The sequence below is a fragment of the Sarcophilus harrisii genome, chromosome 2 (genome assembly GCF_902635505.1).
Source record: "Sarcophilus harrisii chromosome 2, mSarHar1.11, whole genome shotgun sequence".
Taxonomy (NCBI): domain Eukaryota; kingdom Metazoa; phylum Chordata; class Mammalia; order Dasyuromorphia; family Dasyuridae; genus Sarcophilus; species Sarcophilus harrisii.
Window position 1 is genome coordinate 478,937,544 of NC_045427.1, and position 14,901 is coordinate 478,952,444.

Consider the following 14,901-nt stretch of genomic DNA (forward strand, 5'->3'; position numbering starts at 1 on the left):
CCGACTCGGAGCCCGAGGGGTTGGGGGAGCAGGCAGGAGAGGGCTCGGCTTGCTCGCCGTCCCCACGACGGCCAAGACCCGGGGGCGCCCTCGGTGCCCCGGCCTAAGGTGCAGAGAGGGAAACTGAGGCACGGCTGGGCGGCAGCCGGGACACGCTGGGCGGCTCCCCGTCGGCGAACCGAGGGCTAGATTCCAGGTTCCCAGGCGTCCGGGTTCCTGGGCCCAGACGTCGCTCTTCGCTTTCCTCTCCCCGGCACGAACGGGGGCGAGGGAAGGTGGGGACCGGGACCCTCTCCTCGGGGGAGGGGCCGCAGCCGGGTCTGGTGACGCACCGAGACGCCCCCTCCCCCAGCGGGCGGGTCCGGGTCCGGGGCGGGGCCGCGGCAGGTGCACCCGCGGAGTAGGCGGGCGAGGCCGGGTGGCACCTCCCCACCCCCCCTTTATAACGCGCCCCCAGCCCCTCCCCTCCAGGCTCCCCCCATCGCCCCCACCCCCTCTCGGTGTCCTCTCCTCCTCCTGTCTCAGCCTCTCCTTCTCTTCCTGCCCCAGCCTGGGCCTGGGAGAGGAGGAGGAGAGGAGCCAGCGTCCCCGGGCCCGGCTCTGGCTCCGGTTCCCGGGGGCGGCTCCCCCCGTCCTCCCCTCCCCGCCCCCAGCCCCGCGGCGGCGGCGGCGGCGTCGGAGCAGCCGGAGCCGAGAAGGAGGAGGAGGAGGAGGAGGAGACTGCGGCTCGCCCGGGATCCGCTCCGGAGCAGCTCCACGGGCTAGCTGCCAGGCCAATGCAACGGGACGGGCCGCCCCGAGCCCCCGCCCCCATCCCGGGACCCCGCCTTCCCGGCCCGGGAGGTGTTGGTAGTGTCGGCGGCGGCGGTGTCGGTGTCGGCGGCGGTGGCGGCTCTACAGCCCCAGCAGCCCCCGTCCTCCCGGGAACTACAAGTCCCAGGGGTCCCGGCGGCGGCCGCAGGGCGGAAGAGGCGGGGCCGGCACCTCGGGGCCGGAAGTGGCCCGGGAGGCGGAAGTGGCGGGGTCGAGGTGGGGGCTGGAGCGTGGGGGGCGCGGCGGCGGCGGCAGCGGTAGCGGCGGCGGCGGCAGCAGCGGCGGCGGCTGCAGCGGGGCCCGGGCCAGGGGCAGCAGGGGCGGCCAGTGGGGCGGCGGGAGGCACGGGCGAGGCCGCCATGGCCAAGCAGTACGACACGGTGGAATGCCCCTTCTGCGATGAAGTGTCTAAGTACGAGAAGCTGGCCAAGATCGGCCAGGGCACCTTCGGGTGAGCGCCGGGCCGGGCCCGGGTGGGGGACGAGGGGGGGCCCGGGGCCTCCCGAGGCCCCAGACTGTGAGGGGCTTCCCGGGGCCAGCTGGGGTCGGGGACCGGGGGCCGGAGCGGGGCAGCGCGCGGGACGCAGGGGAGGGGCAGGGGCGAGGCCTAAGCGGAGTTTTGGGGCTGAGGCCCGAAGGTTCAGCGGGGATCGCCCGGTGGGAAGGGGCCCGGCTCTGGAAAGTTAACTGGCGGACATAGAGCCTGGGGGCTGGTGAGCCCCTCTTAACCGGACTTGGAGGCTGAGGGAGGCTCTTTGGGCTGGTCTTGGGCCCCGAGGCTGTCCGATTACGGTTCAGCTCCCTGGGTGAGTCTGCCGGGGACCCTGGAGGTTAGGGCCGCTTGGAGAGCGGGATAGGAGGCTCGGGTCGTGGTGAGAAAAGAGAGGCAAAGTAGGGGAAGCCCTCAGGCCAGGTGAAAGGGCTTACATGGGGGGAGGGGGCGGTGGCAGGGATGGGGAGGGAAGAGATTCTGGTAGGGGAAGAGCCGAAACAAAGGAGGCTCAGAAAGGGATAGTCTTAAGGAAGGGAGAGCTTTAAGATAGGAGTTAGGTCTGAAGGCGAGTCCTTTTATCGACAGTTTTTGGTTTTGTATTTCAATTAAACTGATATTATGATTTGGTGGCAAGAAAAAGGCCTGGGATTCAGAAAACCTGCCTGGGTTTAGTTAAAACTCTGCCACTAATTACTAATATGACCATGGGCATTACCCAGTTAACTTATCTATATAATGAAAGATTTTTAGACTAGATGGTTTCTGAGCTTCTTTCAGCTCTGATAATTGGTGTTAGAAGTTGGGTTAAAGGGTAATTGCCATTTCTTGATAAATTTTGGGAGATGCTGAGCAGAAAGGGGGTCTGAATAAAAAAAATGTTCCATTCCTTGGTTTTTAGTGAAGTCTTTAAGGCCAAACATCGACAGACTGGCAAGAAGGTGGCCCTGAAGAAAGTGTTGATGGAAAATGAAAAGGAGGGGGTAAGTGAATGGAATCTGGGTCCTAAACTGGAGGGGATTATGAAACTTTGGCCCTATTGACCTCTCAATTTTTTCAGCCCGGAATATGCTGATGTTGACTTCTTTTGAGACTATAGAACTCAGATCATAGATCTTTCTTTGATTGTTCACCCTTGTTCCTCTGGTTCTGATTATAGTACCTCAGATTCCATTAAACATCTTGTTAACATTTCCCAGCCTTTTCTAGTTCTAACAATCTGTAAACTTGCTATAACAAGTTTACCTATCAGTGCAGTGTAAACTTAAAACTCCTCTTATCATTCCCTTTCCTTTTGATAGGCTTCATCTCTCCTTAGAAAGGTTTGGGGGGAGAATGGTAGAACAATTCTAATGCCTTAATTATATTGACAAATGAATACTGGCCCTTCTAGAAAAATTTCCCAAGGAGTAATTCCAAACTTTTATCAGCAAGAATTGAAATATGATATGGGTTTACTTATAAGTTCACAAATAGAAGGATGGGCACTTGTGTTTTTGTTGTCACCATGCAGAAGGAAATTATTGTCAAGAATCCTTTATCCATCATATGTTTAATTCCAGAAGAATGATTGTAATCATCTTACTAGGCAAGGTAGAAAGATGAACCAGTGAACTACTAGAGTGTCTTAACTAAACTTTTTATCTTGGCCAATACCTAGTATAGGGTTCTTAACAAGGTGGACCGTTAGTGAGTATATGTTAAAGTTGGACACCAGGAAAAAGTCTGAAGTCATCAACATTGGAATGATTGGGTTGGGATGTTCAGAATCAAAGAGCAAAGATTTTTATTTGGTTGGCACTTTGGGCCACATTAGAATACTTATAAATTCTCTTAATTTCCCATATTTCATTTTCCAATCTTAGTCCAGATGTATCACAGATTTGGAACTTCTGGAAACACTGATCTAAAAATCTTAACATTTGCTGGGAATAATCTTTTTCAACTCCCTCATTTTAGAAATGAGAAAACTGAGATCAAAAGTAGTGACTTGCTCAAGATCACAGAGTTGGTTCTAGAACTCAAGTATCAGATGATTTCTAAAGGCCTTTTCAGATTAATCCTAGATTTCTAATAGTTTTATGTGGATGGAGGAGCTTTCCAGAAACTAGGCTTCTATTTGGATGGTAGAATAGAAAATCTTGGTTTTTTTCTCCCCACTCTCCATTCATTCATTTGGAAAGTCATCCTCCCACTTAACGTAGGATGTGGTACTTGAGCTGAACCTTGAAAGTCTTGCAATTGCAAGGGGTATATATAAGGAAGGATAGCCTTCTACCAACTTAAGATGTGGAGGTGATAAATGAAATGTTATATAGATGGGGGAGAGAGGAGCAAGTTTTCTGGAAGAGAAATAATGACAGTTGGAGTCAGGTTATGAAAAACTTTAAATGTATTTTATTTTTGAGACAGTAGAGCCATTGAAACTTTTTGAAAAAAGAGATATTATTAGATCTATATTTTTAGAAATAAATCACTTTGGCAGCTGTATGGAGGGTGCATTGAATTCCAGCTGCCAAAAGTCATGTTAACCTTTTTCCTTCATTCTTGCTTCTTCTCTCTTGACCAGTTTCCCATCACTGCCTTAAGGGAAATCAAGATTCTCCAGCTTCTCAAACACGAGAATGTAGTCAACCTAATTGAGATCTGTAGGACCAAAGGTAATTTGTGTTTCTATCTTGATACAGTTTTAAGATTTTTTTCAATTTCTGTGTCTGTCTTCATTTCTGGAAACTAAATCATAAATCCCTGTGATACCTTGTTCCTGAATACTGGTCTGAACTTTTCTTCCTTTGGGTACTGATTTTTTTTTCCTTTCTCTATTACTATTTTTCTTGATTTTTATTCATTTGTTTATTTTGTTCCTTTTGCATCAAAAATATCTATGATGGCGAATTCTAATTGGACTTCTGCACCTGCTGCCCCACAGCATAACCCTCTGGCTATTGTTGCTGGGGTTGGTAGGGATTTACCTGATGGTTCGCTTTAGGACTGGTTGTGGTGAAAAGGGTTCTGGATTTTGACCGTTCTCTCTCTCATCCCATCTTAGCCTCTCCCTACAACCGCTGCAAAGGCAGCATCTACCTGGTGTTTGATTTCTGTGAACATGACCTTGCTGGGCTGCTGAGCAATGCCCATGTCAAGTTCACTCTGTCGGAGATCAAGAAGGTGATGCAAATGCTGCTCAATGGTCTCTACTACATTCATCGGAACAAGGTAAGCTAAATAACCCTTAAAAATGACAGGAGGAATTGGGAAGGGGGTGGGACATGTTATAGCAAGAAATGCCTGAACAAAGGGTAGGGGTGGGAATAACTAAGGTATGATGGAAAGACAAGGAATAAATGCTTTTTTGCTTTGACCTTTTCTTTAAAGGAAACTTGTAGGTCAGAAGAAGATAAAGTTGTGGTGATTGGATAGAATCAGATTGTTGGGGAGATCTCTAAATGTTAGGTTGAGTGAGTTGACATTTATTCTGTAAGGTAACATGTTTAATGTCAAGGAGGGTGTCACATGTAGGGTTTAGAAAGAGTTTTCTTTCAGTGTATGCAGATGATTTGGAGCAGCAGAGACCAGTTGAGAGGCTGATATAGTTGTCTACCCACAAAATGTTGAAGGGCTCACTAGGATGGGTGGTGGAGGGAGCCAATTTGTGAGGGCTTCTTAAATGCCAGAAAGTAGAAGGCAAGGATGAACTAAGATGTGTGGGATACAGGATTTGTCCCTGCAAAACAAGATAGGCACACATGTTTATTACTATGTTCCAAACCTTGGGAATGAATATAAAACCAAAAGTGAAACAGTCTCGCCTTCAGAGAACTTCCAGTTTATCCAAGGAGACAGCAGCATATACATCTCTAGCAGGAGTCCTTTAACCTGAGGTCTTTATTGGTTTTCTTAGTAATCTTGTATATTTTATTTTATATACTTAAATACATTCTGATAAGGGGTCTGTAGGTTTCATCAGACTGTCAGTAGTCTACAACACAAAAAAGGTTATTTCTTTTTTTCAAAGTATATGCTAAATGAAGGCAGGTACTAGGTACTAATAGCAACTAAGGGGATGAGGAAAGATTTTATGTAGGAGACCCTCTTAAAGAAGTAGAGGTGAGGAGGAATGGCTTTCAGGTGTCCAGAGGTAATCATGCAAAGGAGCTATCATAGAAGCTAGTGTCATGTGTGAAGAGCACTTAAGAGTATGTGAAAGGAAATAGTATATAATCATGCTAGACAGGTAGAAAGAGCCCAGGTTTGGGAGAGCTTTAAATGCCACTCTGAAGCATTTATATATGATCCTGGAGGAGGTAGAAAGACACAGGAGAGTTTATAAAGTAGAGGAACTACCAGGTCAGGCTTGTTATTTAGGAAAATTACTTGAGCAGCTACATGGAGGATGTATTAGAGAAGGGAAGAGACTTGAAGCAAGGAGACCAATCAGGAGGCTGTTATAACAGTCCAGACAATGGTGATAAAGGCAAATAGGATGGTAGAAACTGCCTTGTGTTATAGTGAAAGTCCAAGCAAGTGATAGCTAGTAAGTGCTTAAAGTAAAGTCCTTCAAAGGAAGGGCTGTGGTAGTTGTGATGTTGGGGAAGAGCTGGAAGGGGTTGGATTTAACCTTGGTCTTGAAAGGCAGTTAGAATTTGTATAGGAGAACTGAGTGACAGCTATATAGGCAAATACCTCATGAGTTCTGCTATTTCTAATTTCAAAAAATCCATTGATTTGACCTGGAAGTCTCTTACTTCTACCTCCTTCCATTAAAATGTCTATTTTTATCTCCCAAGTCAGAAGTTCTTCTGGGATTAGGAGGTGAGGAGGAGAATGGAATTCAAACAAATAACTAGGAGCTTGGAGAAAAACAAATATGTGTGCCTAGACGAGGCAGAATATGGACAGAGGTTTCCTAAGTCTTCAGTCTTAAACTTTGAGTTCCTGTGTAAGTTCGTGTCCAGTGGACACAAACCAAAGGGCACATTCAGCCTCTAACTTTTTGTGTTTGTGTGTATGTGTGTGTATCTTTGTGTCTGTTTTTAAACAGATTTTACATCGAGATATGAAAGCTGCTAATGTGCTCATCACTCGGGATGGGGTCCTGAAGTTGGCTGACTTTGGTTTGGCCCGGGCTTTCAGTCTGGCCAAGAATAGCCAGCCAAACCGCTATACTAACAGAGTGGTGACCCTCTGGTACCGACCGCCAGAACTGCTGCTTGGTATGGCTTTATTTGGCTTAGATATATGGGGACATTGGGTACTTTAGGAGGTGCCCAGATGATCTGGTGATTATGTGGAACAGATGACATGGCCTTGGTTATTAGAGAGGATGCTTTCCCATTGCCCTAGAATCTCGGTATAATGGGAAGAGCTCTGGGAATCAAAAAGCTTGGTTCTAGTCTGGGCTGTTCCACTAATATAGCTCTATGTCACTTTTTTAGGTCTAGGTTTCCTCCTCTGTAAATTGAGGTCAATCATAGCTAACTATGTGGTATTTTATATATATTATCTCATTTGAACTTCACTGCCCCTGTAAGGTTAATGTTATTCCTATTTTACAGATGAAGAAACTGAAACTGGGGTTAGTGATTTTTTTAGGGTCATATTGCTAGTAAATATTTAAGGCAGGAGGTAAACTCAGTTTTTCCTGACTCCAGCTTCAGCAAAATCTACTATGCCACTTTATTGCTTTGGAGGAGTGAATCAAGAAGAGATGAGTTGTCTTGAAGAGACTGGGAAACTGACATTTTCCTGGGAAGTTTGGATGAGAGCTAAGGGGTTCCAGATGGAATAGCCTCATAGCTTCAATTGTTTCTTTTGCTTTTGTCCACAGGAGAGCGTGACTATGGCCCCCCAATAGACCTTTGGGGTGGAGGCTGCATCATGGCAGAGATGTGGACCCGTAGCCCTATTATGCAGGGTAACACAGAACAACACCAGCTGACCCTTATCAGTCAGCTCTGTGGCTCCATTACTCCAGAGGTAAGTTTTTCCCTCATTAACCCTATAGGTCTTGCCTTCTTTATTCTTCTGACTGCTACATTCTTACCAAGTACCAAAGCATTAGTCACCTAAAAATGCAGTTACAGCTATAGTCCATCTGGAGCTCTTGCAATATCTTCTATATCTCATTTTGTAGATTAAAATGGGTGTAAGAAGAAAGGGATCTGGCAAGTAACAGAAAAGCTCTCCTAGAGCTCACAGTTTGTTTGCACTCTGCTGTGTGGGGTAACCTCAGGTCTGTAGTTTTTGTTAGACGAGCTTTCTCCTTATTCTTCAAGGAGGAACAAGAATGACAGGGGGACTTCATAGTTCAGTGAGAGACAATTAGGTTAAAATCCTTAGTTTTGACCCATTTGTCCTGTTTGCTAGGGCTAATTCAGTCAACTGGGTTGACACCTAAAAGCTCCTTTGCTCCAAACTAACCATATAAGGGCTTTCCTCTCCCTTATAGGTGTGGCCTAATGTGGATAAATATGAGCTGTATGAGAAACTGGACCTGCCTAAAGGACAGAAACGAAAGGTCAAAGAGCGGCTCAAAGCCTATGTCAAGGACCCTTATGCACTGGACCTGATTGACAAACTGCTGGTGCTGGACCCCACCCAGCGTATTGACAGTGATGATGCTCTCAACCATGACTTTTTCTGGTCAGACCCTATGCCCTCGGACCTCAAGAACATGCTCTCCACTCACAGTACTTCCATGTTTGAATACTTGGCTCCACCTCGACGGAGAGGTGGTGGGCACATGCCCCAACAGCCAGCCAATCAGAGCCGCAACCCAGCAGCCACTAATCAGACAGAGTTTGACCGAGTATTCTAAGGTCAAACACAAGATTGGTCTTTGTGTTTTTGTTGTTTTTGTTTTTATATATATATGTATGTACATATATATATGTGTACATATATATGTATATATACATGTGACTTATGTTGCTGAGATCATGGGGCATTTTTAATTGTTTCCCATTGCACATATATATATATATTTTTTTAAACTTTTGCTCTGGTATCAAGGATTCCAGCTAGCATTTAGCCTAGACTGGCAAGCTAGCTGGTAAGGATGGAGCTCAGACTGATGGAAGGACATTGCAACATCTGTCTACTCCATCTGCAGGACCCACATTTATTGATGACACCTGGCACTGTCTTCCCTTCTAGAAGAGATTTCCTATTTTGAGGGGAGCAAGCGCAAAGCATCTTCAGACCATTTTATTTCTGGGTCATCCTACAAATTCTACAGGTTTCTCTTCCTTCCTCTATTAACCAGAGGATTAGATTATTTTGGATAGCCCTGGAGCCTCTGGTATTAGAAAAATCCCTGGAAGCTTCTTTGGGTCTTGCCTTTGGAGAGTGTTTCTGATGGGAAGATCACCAACCCTCTTTGAATCCCATGGTTCTCTCAACACCTCTCATTGTATATTCTGAGACATACTTTTCCATGGAGTGAGCCCCTGGGAATCCAAGAGGATCAGTTGGGTCTGGCCCTCCTTGATCCCATTGCAGCACCTTGGAGGGCAGAAGAACAATTTTGGTTTTCTTTTTAGAAAAATTGTATCATGTTAACCTCTTTGATTTTTGCTCGACACAACACTGGTTATAATTAAAAGTTGACTTTTCTTAGCTGGCTGACTTCTGTATTTTTGTGATATAATTGTAGCTTTCACACACTCTTACATTGCAGTAAGGTTTATAGGCCCTGTTTGTGATACCAAGGTCACAAAGTGGGTTAGAACTAGCTCTGCATTAACTCCCTATCTCTATAACTTAGACAACTCCTACCTCTCTGCATCTGTCTCCTCATCTGTAAAATGTTTAATATTTAGTGTACCGAAGGTTAACAAAAATGGACTTAACTACATTGAAGGAAAGATCCAAGTGGAGATGACAGCCCTGTTTGATGGGACAAGATGAAATTAATCATAAGAAGGCAGGGTGCTCTTCCGCATCTCATTTTGCTTCTGTGTGATTTGCCAAGGAGAATGATCTTTGTAAAGTAGAATAATTAGTAATCAAGAATCAATAACTAAAGTAACCAAAATAGTAAGAAAGGATTTGACTGCCTTTTTCATTTCAATTGACTAAAGTGACTATAAGTTACTTAAAAATCTGGAAAATGGAACTACTGAAGGACTATCATTGGTCTTTAAAAAACAGAAGAGATGCTAAGGAGTAAGAGTGCTAATTTTCTTTTTTGAATAGCTTTTTATTTTTCAAAATGTGTGCAAAGTGATTTTGTAACATTCACCCTTGCAAAACCTTGTGTTCCAAATTTTTCTCCTTTTCCCCCTCCCACACAGCAAGCAATTCAATAGAGTTAAATTAAACGTGCAATTTTTCTAAACATTTCTAAGCACCCCCCCCCTTTTTTTTTTTGCTGAGTTAATTGGGGTTAAGTGACTTGCCCAGGGTCACATAGCTGGGAAGTGTCAGACCAGATTTGAACTCTGGTGCTCTATCCACTGCAACACCTAGCTGCCCTTTTTTTCCCTAAACATTTCCATGTTTATCATGCTGCACAAGAAAAGTCAGATCAAAAGGGGAAAAGAAAAATAAGTAAACAGCAAAAAAAAGGTGAAAAAAGTGCTATGTTGTACTCCAAAAAGGGCTAATTTTCAAAAACTAGGAAGAGACCAAGATCTGCAGCATGTAGATAGGTCAGTGAACCTGTCTTAAATGTTTTTTTTCCTGAGGCAATTGGGGTTAAGTGATTTGCCCAGAGTCACACAAGGTAGTAAGTGCTAAGTGTGGCAAAATGTTTACTTATGAAGAGGTAGATCAGAATAGTGGTGTATGAGTAATACCAAAATCCCAACAAAATTTTTGCCAGTCTTTTGTAAAAATTGGAGATATGGACTAGAAAATGGTCCAGAGGTGATTGGCTGGACAAAGAGCAGTCATTTATTGTTGATGTCATCTTGAAGAAAACAATGGAGTGTCCCAGCAACCTGTGCTTCATTCCAATGCTGTATGTTTTTATTGACTTAGGGTATAAACGCATACTTTTTAAACACAAGGCTACACAAAGCTCGATGGGACAGCTCACATGCAGGATGATTTAAATTAGAATTTTAGACCATCTTGACAATAGGATACAGAGTGTAACCTAATAAAACTTGAAAGGACTACATATAAAGTCTTAGATCTGAAAAAATTCAAAGTGATAAGTATGAGATAGGAAAAACATTAGATAAAGGGTTTGCCTGAGAAATATTGGGAGTTGGAAGGAAAGAGGGTATTGACAATGAATTGTAGGCTGAGTAGTATGATAGAGCATCTAAGAAAGCTTGTACAACTTTTAGACCATGATAAGATAATGGCAGTGTTGGGGGCTGGGAGAGTGGTAGTCCTGCTGCCCTGGTCATCCCAGATTTGAAATATAATGGTCAGCTTGGGAAGGATATTAGCGTCCAAAAGATGGCATCTAGAATAATGAAGAACATTAAGTTCATGCCATCCAAGCAACACTTAAAGGAACCAGGAGTTTTTACCTTGAAGAGGAAACAGAATGGTCTTCAGGTAATTAGGGTGACCTTACACAGAAGAGGGATTATATCCCATTAGGCTCATAGGATAGCATTAGTAATAGAAGCTAATTGGTAGCAAGTTTAGGCTTTGTGTAGAGAAAAATAGAACTATCCAAAAGTCCAAAAAAAGCTAATTTGAGAAGAGGGTAGTGACTGCCTCAATGTGGAGGGATTTCATGTATCACTTGGGCCTGCATGGCACCTGAGGGCCCTTTTAATTATGAAGTTCTGTCATCAGAGAAAATTACCCTTGCTGTTTCTCAATAAACTTTAAAGTTCAAATGAGATAATAGGAGGCAAAATGTTCTTAAAATTCTCAAGGTATAGTTTCTACCCTAGATCCTGATTTTTTACTAGTATGCTCAGAAAGTTCTTTTTACATAAGTGAAGAGGTCTGCAGATCCCTATGTAAAGTAATTGTTTATGTATGATGAGTTTGCTCCCTTGAGGCCCAGAGAGGGGAGAAGGAGGGGATGATGATGGAAGGACACATATCTGGCATCAGACCAGCCACTTGGGGTAGAGGGTAAACTGAGTGGAGAAGTAGTGGGTGGGCAAATTAGGGAAAAGGTAGTCAGGTCGCAAGCCAAGCCTTTGATCAAAGATGACAGTTTATCTGCCTTCACTAGGAGGGAAGGGGATTTTTGTGAGGGCTGGAAGGTTGAGGAACAGGACTGAAGAGAGCATAGTAATGTACTGTGAAGTTGACATTTTTTAAGGCCAGTTTCAAAATTCTTTACATAAAGTCGATTTTGCTTAGTGTGAATTTACATAAAGCAAGAATTGTCTGTATATTGTTTTAATATTTGCAAAGCACTTTATAAACAAATTTCATTCTCACAACAACCCCAGTTAGGTGCTATTATTCTCATTTTACAGATGAAGAAACTGAGGCAGATACAGATTAAATAATTAGTTCAAAATTGTATGTCTTGTGCCAGATTTTAACTTGAGTTTTCTTGACAACAGCTTTAGTCCTTCAGCCACTGCACCATTCATAAGTTTTGCACTTCAAAGCTAATGGCTGTAATGCTTCCTCTCTCCATTAGTACCTCCTCACATTTGTGTAGAAGTGAGGGGGCTTGTTTGTAGTTTGAAGACTCCAGTGTGCTGGGTATACTCTTGGACAGAGGAAATACTGTGTCCTGTTTTAGAAGTGATTGCATTTTTTCCCTAATGGATATACAGAGAAATATTCCTTTATTTTTAAAAAGTTTTTTAATGTTTGTGGCAGCCCTTTTTGTAGTGGCAAGAAACTGGAAACTGAGTGGATGCCCATCAATTGGAGAATGGCTGAATAAGTTATGGTATATGGATATTATGGAATATTATTGTTTGATAAGAAACGACCAACAGGATGATTTTAGAGAGGCCTGGAGAGACTTACAGGAATTGATGCTGAGTGAAATGAGCAGAAACAGATCATTGTCCATGGCAACAATATTATGTGATGATCAGTTCTGATGGACGTGGCTCTTTTCAAAAATGAAATGATTCAGACCAGTTCCAATGGTCTTGAGAGAGCCATCTACACCCAGAAAGAGTATTGTGGAAACTTAGTATGAATTACAACATAATATTTTCTCTGTTGTTATTTGCTTGCATTTTATTTTCTTATTTTTCCCCTTTTTGATCTGATTTTTCTTGTGCATTGCGATAATTGTAGAAATATGTATGGAAGAATTGCACATGTTTAACATATATTGGATTACTTGCTGTCTAGAGAAGTGGGGGGAAGAGGGGAAAAATTTGGAACAGAAGTTTTTGCAAGGGTGAATGTTGAAAATTATCCATGCATAAGTTTTGAAAATAAAAACTTTAATAAAAAAGAGTTTTTTAATTGTGAAGGGACAATTTTTGCTTGTTGCCAATCAGGCCTCAGCCATCATGCTCAGTTTTAATTTGGCCTTCCTAGTCTGTCATCTGTGAATACAAGCATGTTGTGAGTCAGGCATGTGTGAAAAATGTTGAATCTTAGCAGATCTCTACTACAGCATGAAACCTGCTCCAAACTGTGCATCGGGTTTTGCTGAGTTTTGTGTGGCAACATGATAACTACTGTGAATGGTATTTTGTTTTGTTTTTGTCTAAAGACTTTTGTTTAAAAATCCCAGAAGAATCAGAACTGGAAGCCTGTCTACATAATGTTATCAAAATCATATCCCACTTGTGTTTCAAGGACGAGGCTGAAAGTGGTATTTTCTGAAGGGACTACCCAAGGCTCATCACCTTTGGTGATTAATTTGTGCTTCTCAAATTTCCTCCCTATCCATCCTTTTGCCATTGTTTTGGCAAACTGAGTGGCGTCTGATTCTTTGTGATTATTTAGCAAAGTTAGCAGCGGGGGTTTTGACAACATTTCCTTCTTCAGCTCATTTTTTTTTTTTATTGAAACAGAGACAAATAAAGGAAGTGACTAGCCCAGGGTCACAACTAGTAAATATCTGAGGCCGGATTTGAGCTCAGGAAGATGAGTTTCTCCTGACTCCAGGCCTGGCACTGCATCTACTACAACCACCTGTCTGCCCCTCATTAACCCTTTCAATAACCCATTGGATAGGAATAAGGCATCAAACATGGAGTGTCAGGTTGGGCAAGGTCACCAAGTGTTCATGGCAGGACAGACCTAGATGCGGCCTTCTGAGCTATCGTTTCATGACTTACCCAGCTCACTGTTGTTTCACGGCCGCCCTGTGAAGGACAAGGAAGGGTGGGCCTCTTCTATTACCAGTGGCAGATTTTCAGTAACGAGATAATCCCTCTGAGGGGTGGGTCACATTGGGGATTTGTGGGAAGCGAACAGCTACAGCCATTTCTAGAGCTGAGTGAGGATTCAGCTGACAAAGAGTACCTGTGAGGAGGCTCTGGGTCTGGTCTGGGTACCGTGAGAAGGAGGCTCTTAGAAACATGCTAAAAGTCTGAGGCTCCTGGGGCACTGCATGCAACACGCTCACGAGGGCGCCCCAGGACATTTTACCCAACTTCTTAATGAACAGAACTGTTAGAACTCATCTGATCCGCGGGTGCCAGGACAGTTACTGAAGACACTGAAACATACAAGTTCGGAAATTTCTGCTGTCCAGCACTAATTCCCGAGGCTGCAGTCCCCAGGAAGTTCGATTGGCTAACTTCCTGCCTAGAAGGTTCCTTCTCACCAAGTGTGCCCTCATTAGACATAATTTGCCCTGGCCATCTCCTTGGCTGCTTTTTCTCTTGGTTTTGCCATCTGGGATGAGGAGGTGAAATCTCCATTCTATCTCCAGAACAAAACCTAATTAAAGCCCTCTCCCTGCCATTTGTCTCTTCCCCTTTCAGTTCTATTCCAGACATTTTAATTTGGATCTTGTCTGACCTTGGCAATCTAGCCTCAGTCTACTTCTTTTATCATCCTATTCCCCCTTTCCTCCACCCCAGCTATCCATTGATCAAGTTAATTCAATTTTCAGTTCAAGAAATATTGTCCAAACTGGCATGATAGTTCCTAATCACAATTTACACATTCTTACCTGTGTTCTTTCCCTCCTGTGATATTTTCTGCTGCTTCTCTCCCAATCCGGAACTCATACATCTTTTTCAAAGCCCAACTATTTAAATTCCAACTCTTTTCACTACTAACCCAATGTAGACTGGTCAGTTCTAGAGCACTTACTGTCTGTACTCCTCATCTGACCCTTAAAACTCACAACAGAAAGCCCTTCCCCCCCCCCCCACTTGTATGTTCTATGGCCCCAACTGGATTCCCCAGGGGCAAGGATGCCTTATTTTTGTTTCTTGGACACATAATAGGTGTTCAGTAATGATGGATAGGTACATGTATTATCCCGAAGGAAATGATGTCTGTACCAGCTGGCAGGTCTCATGCTAAGTTGAAAAGACAAAAGTCCTGGCAGGATGATAGATAAAATGATGCTGTTGCAGGCCAACCATCCCAATCAGCTCATCTGCAGGTCAGAGAAACTTCAGAGACCAAACCTCTAAGCCCAAGAAGTGTTGGGATTGCCATAAAAAAAAAAAAAACAAGCAAGCAAAAACCAAGGTACCATAGTCATGGGGTAAAAGTAATCTACTATAGATTGT

General features: G+C 44.0%; 1 protein-coding gene across 1 annotated transcript; it reads left to right on the forward strand.

Moving 5' to 3' along the window:
* The first annotated feature begins 482 nt into the window (after positions 1-482).
* Positions 483-8,922, forward strand: CDK9 (cyclin dependent kinase 9). Its single transcript, XM_031954687.1, has 7 exons — positions 483-1,264; positions 2,205-2,286; positions 3,873-3,963; positions 4,353-4,519; positions 6,345-6,516; positions 7,131-7,279; positions 7,752-8,922. The coding sequence occupies exons 1-7, from the start codon at positions 777-779 to the stop codon at positions 8,118-8,120; spliced, it is 1,518 nt and encodes a 505-aa protein (XP_031810547.1). The 5' UTR covers positions 483-776; the 3' UTR covers positions 8,121-8,922.
* The last annotated feature ends 5,979 nt before the right edge of the window (positions 8,923-14,901 follow it).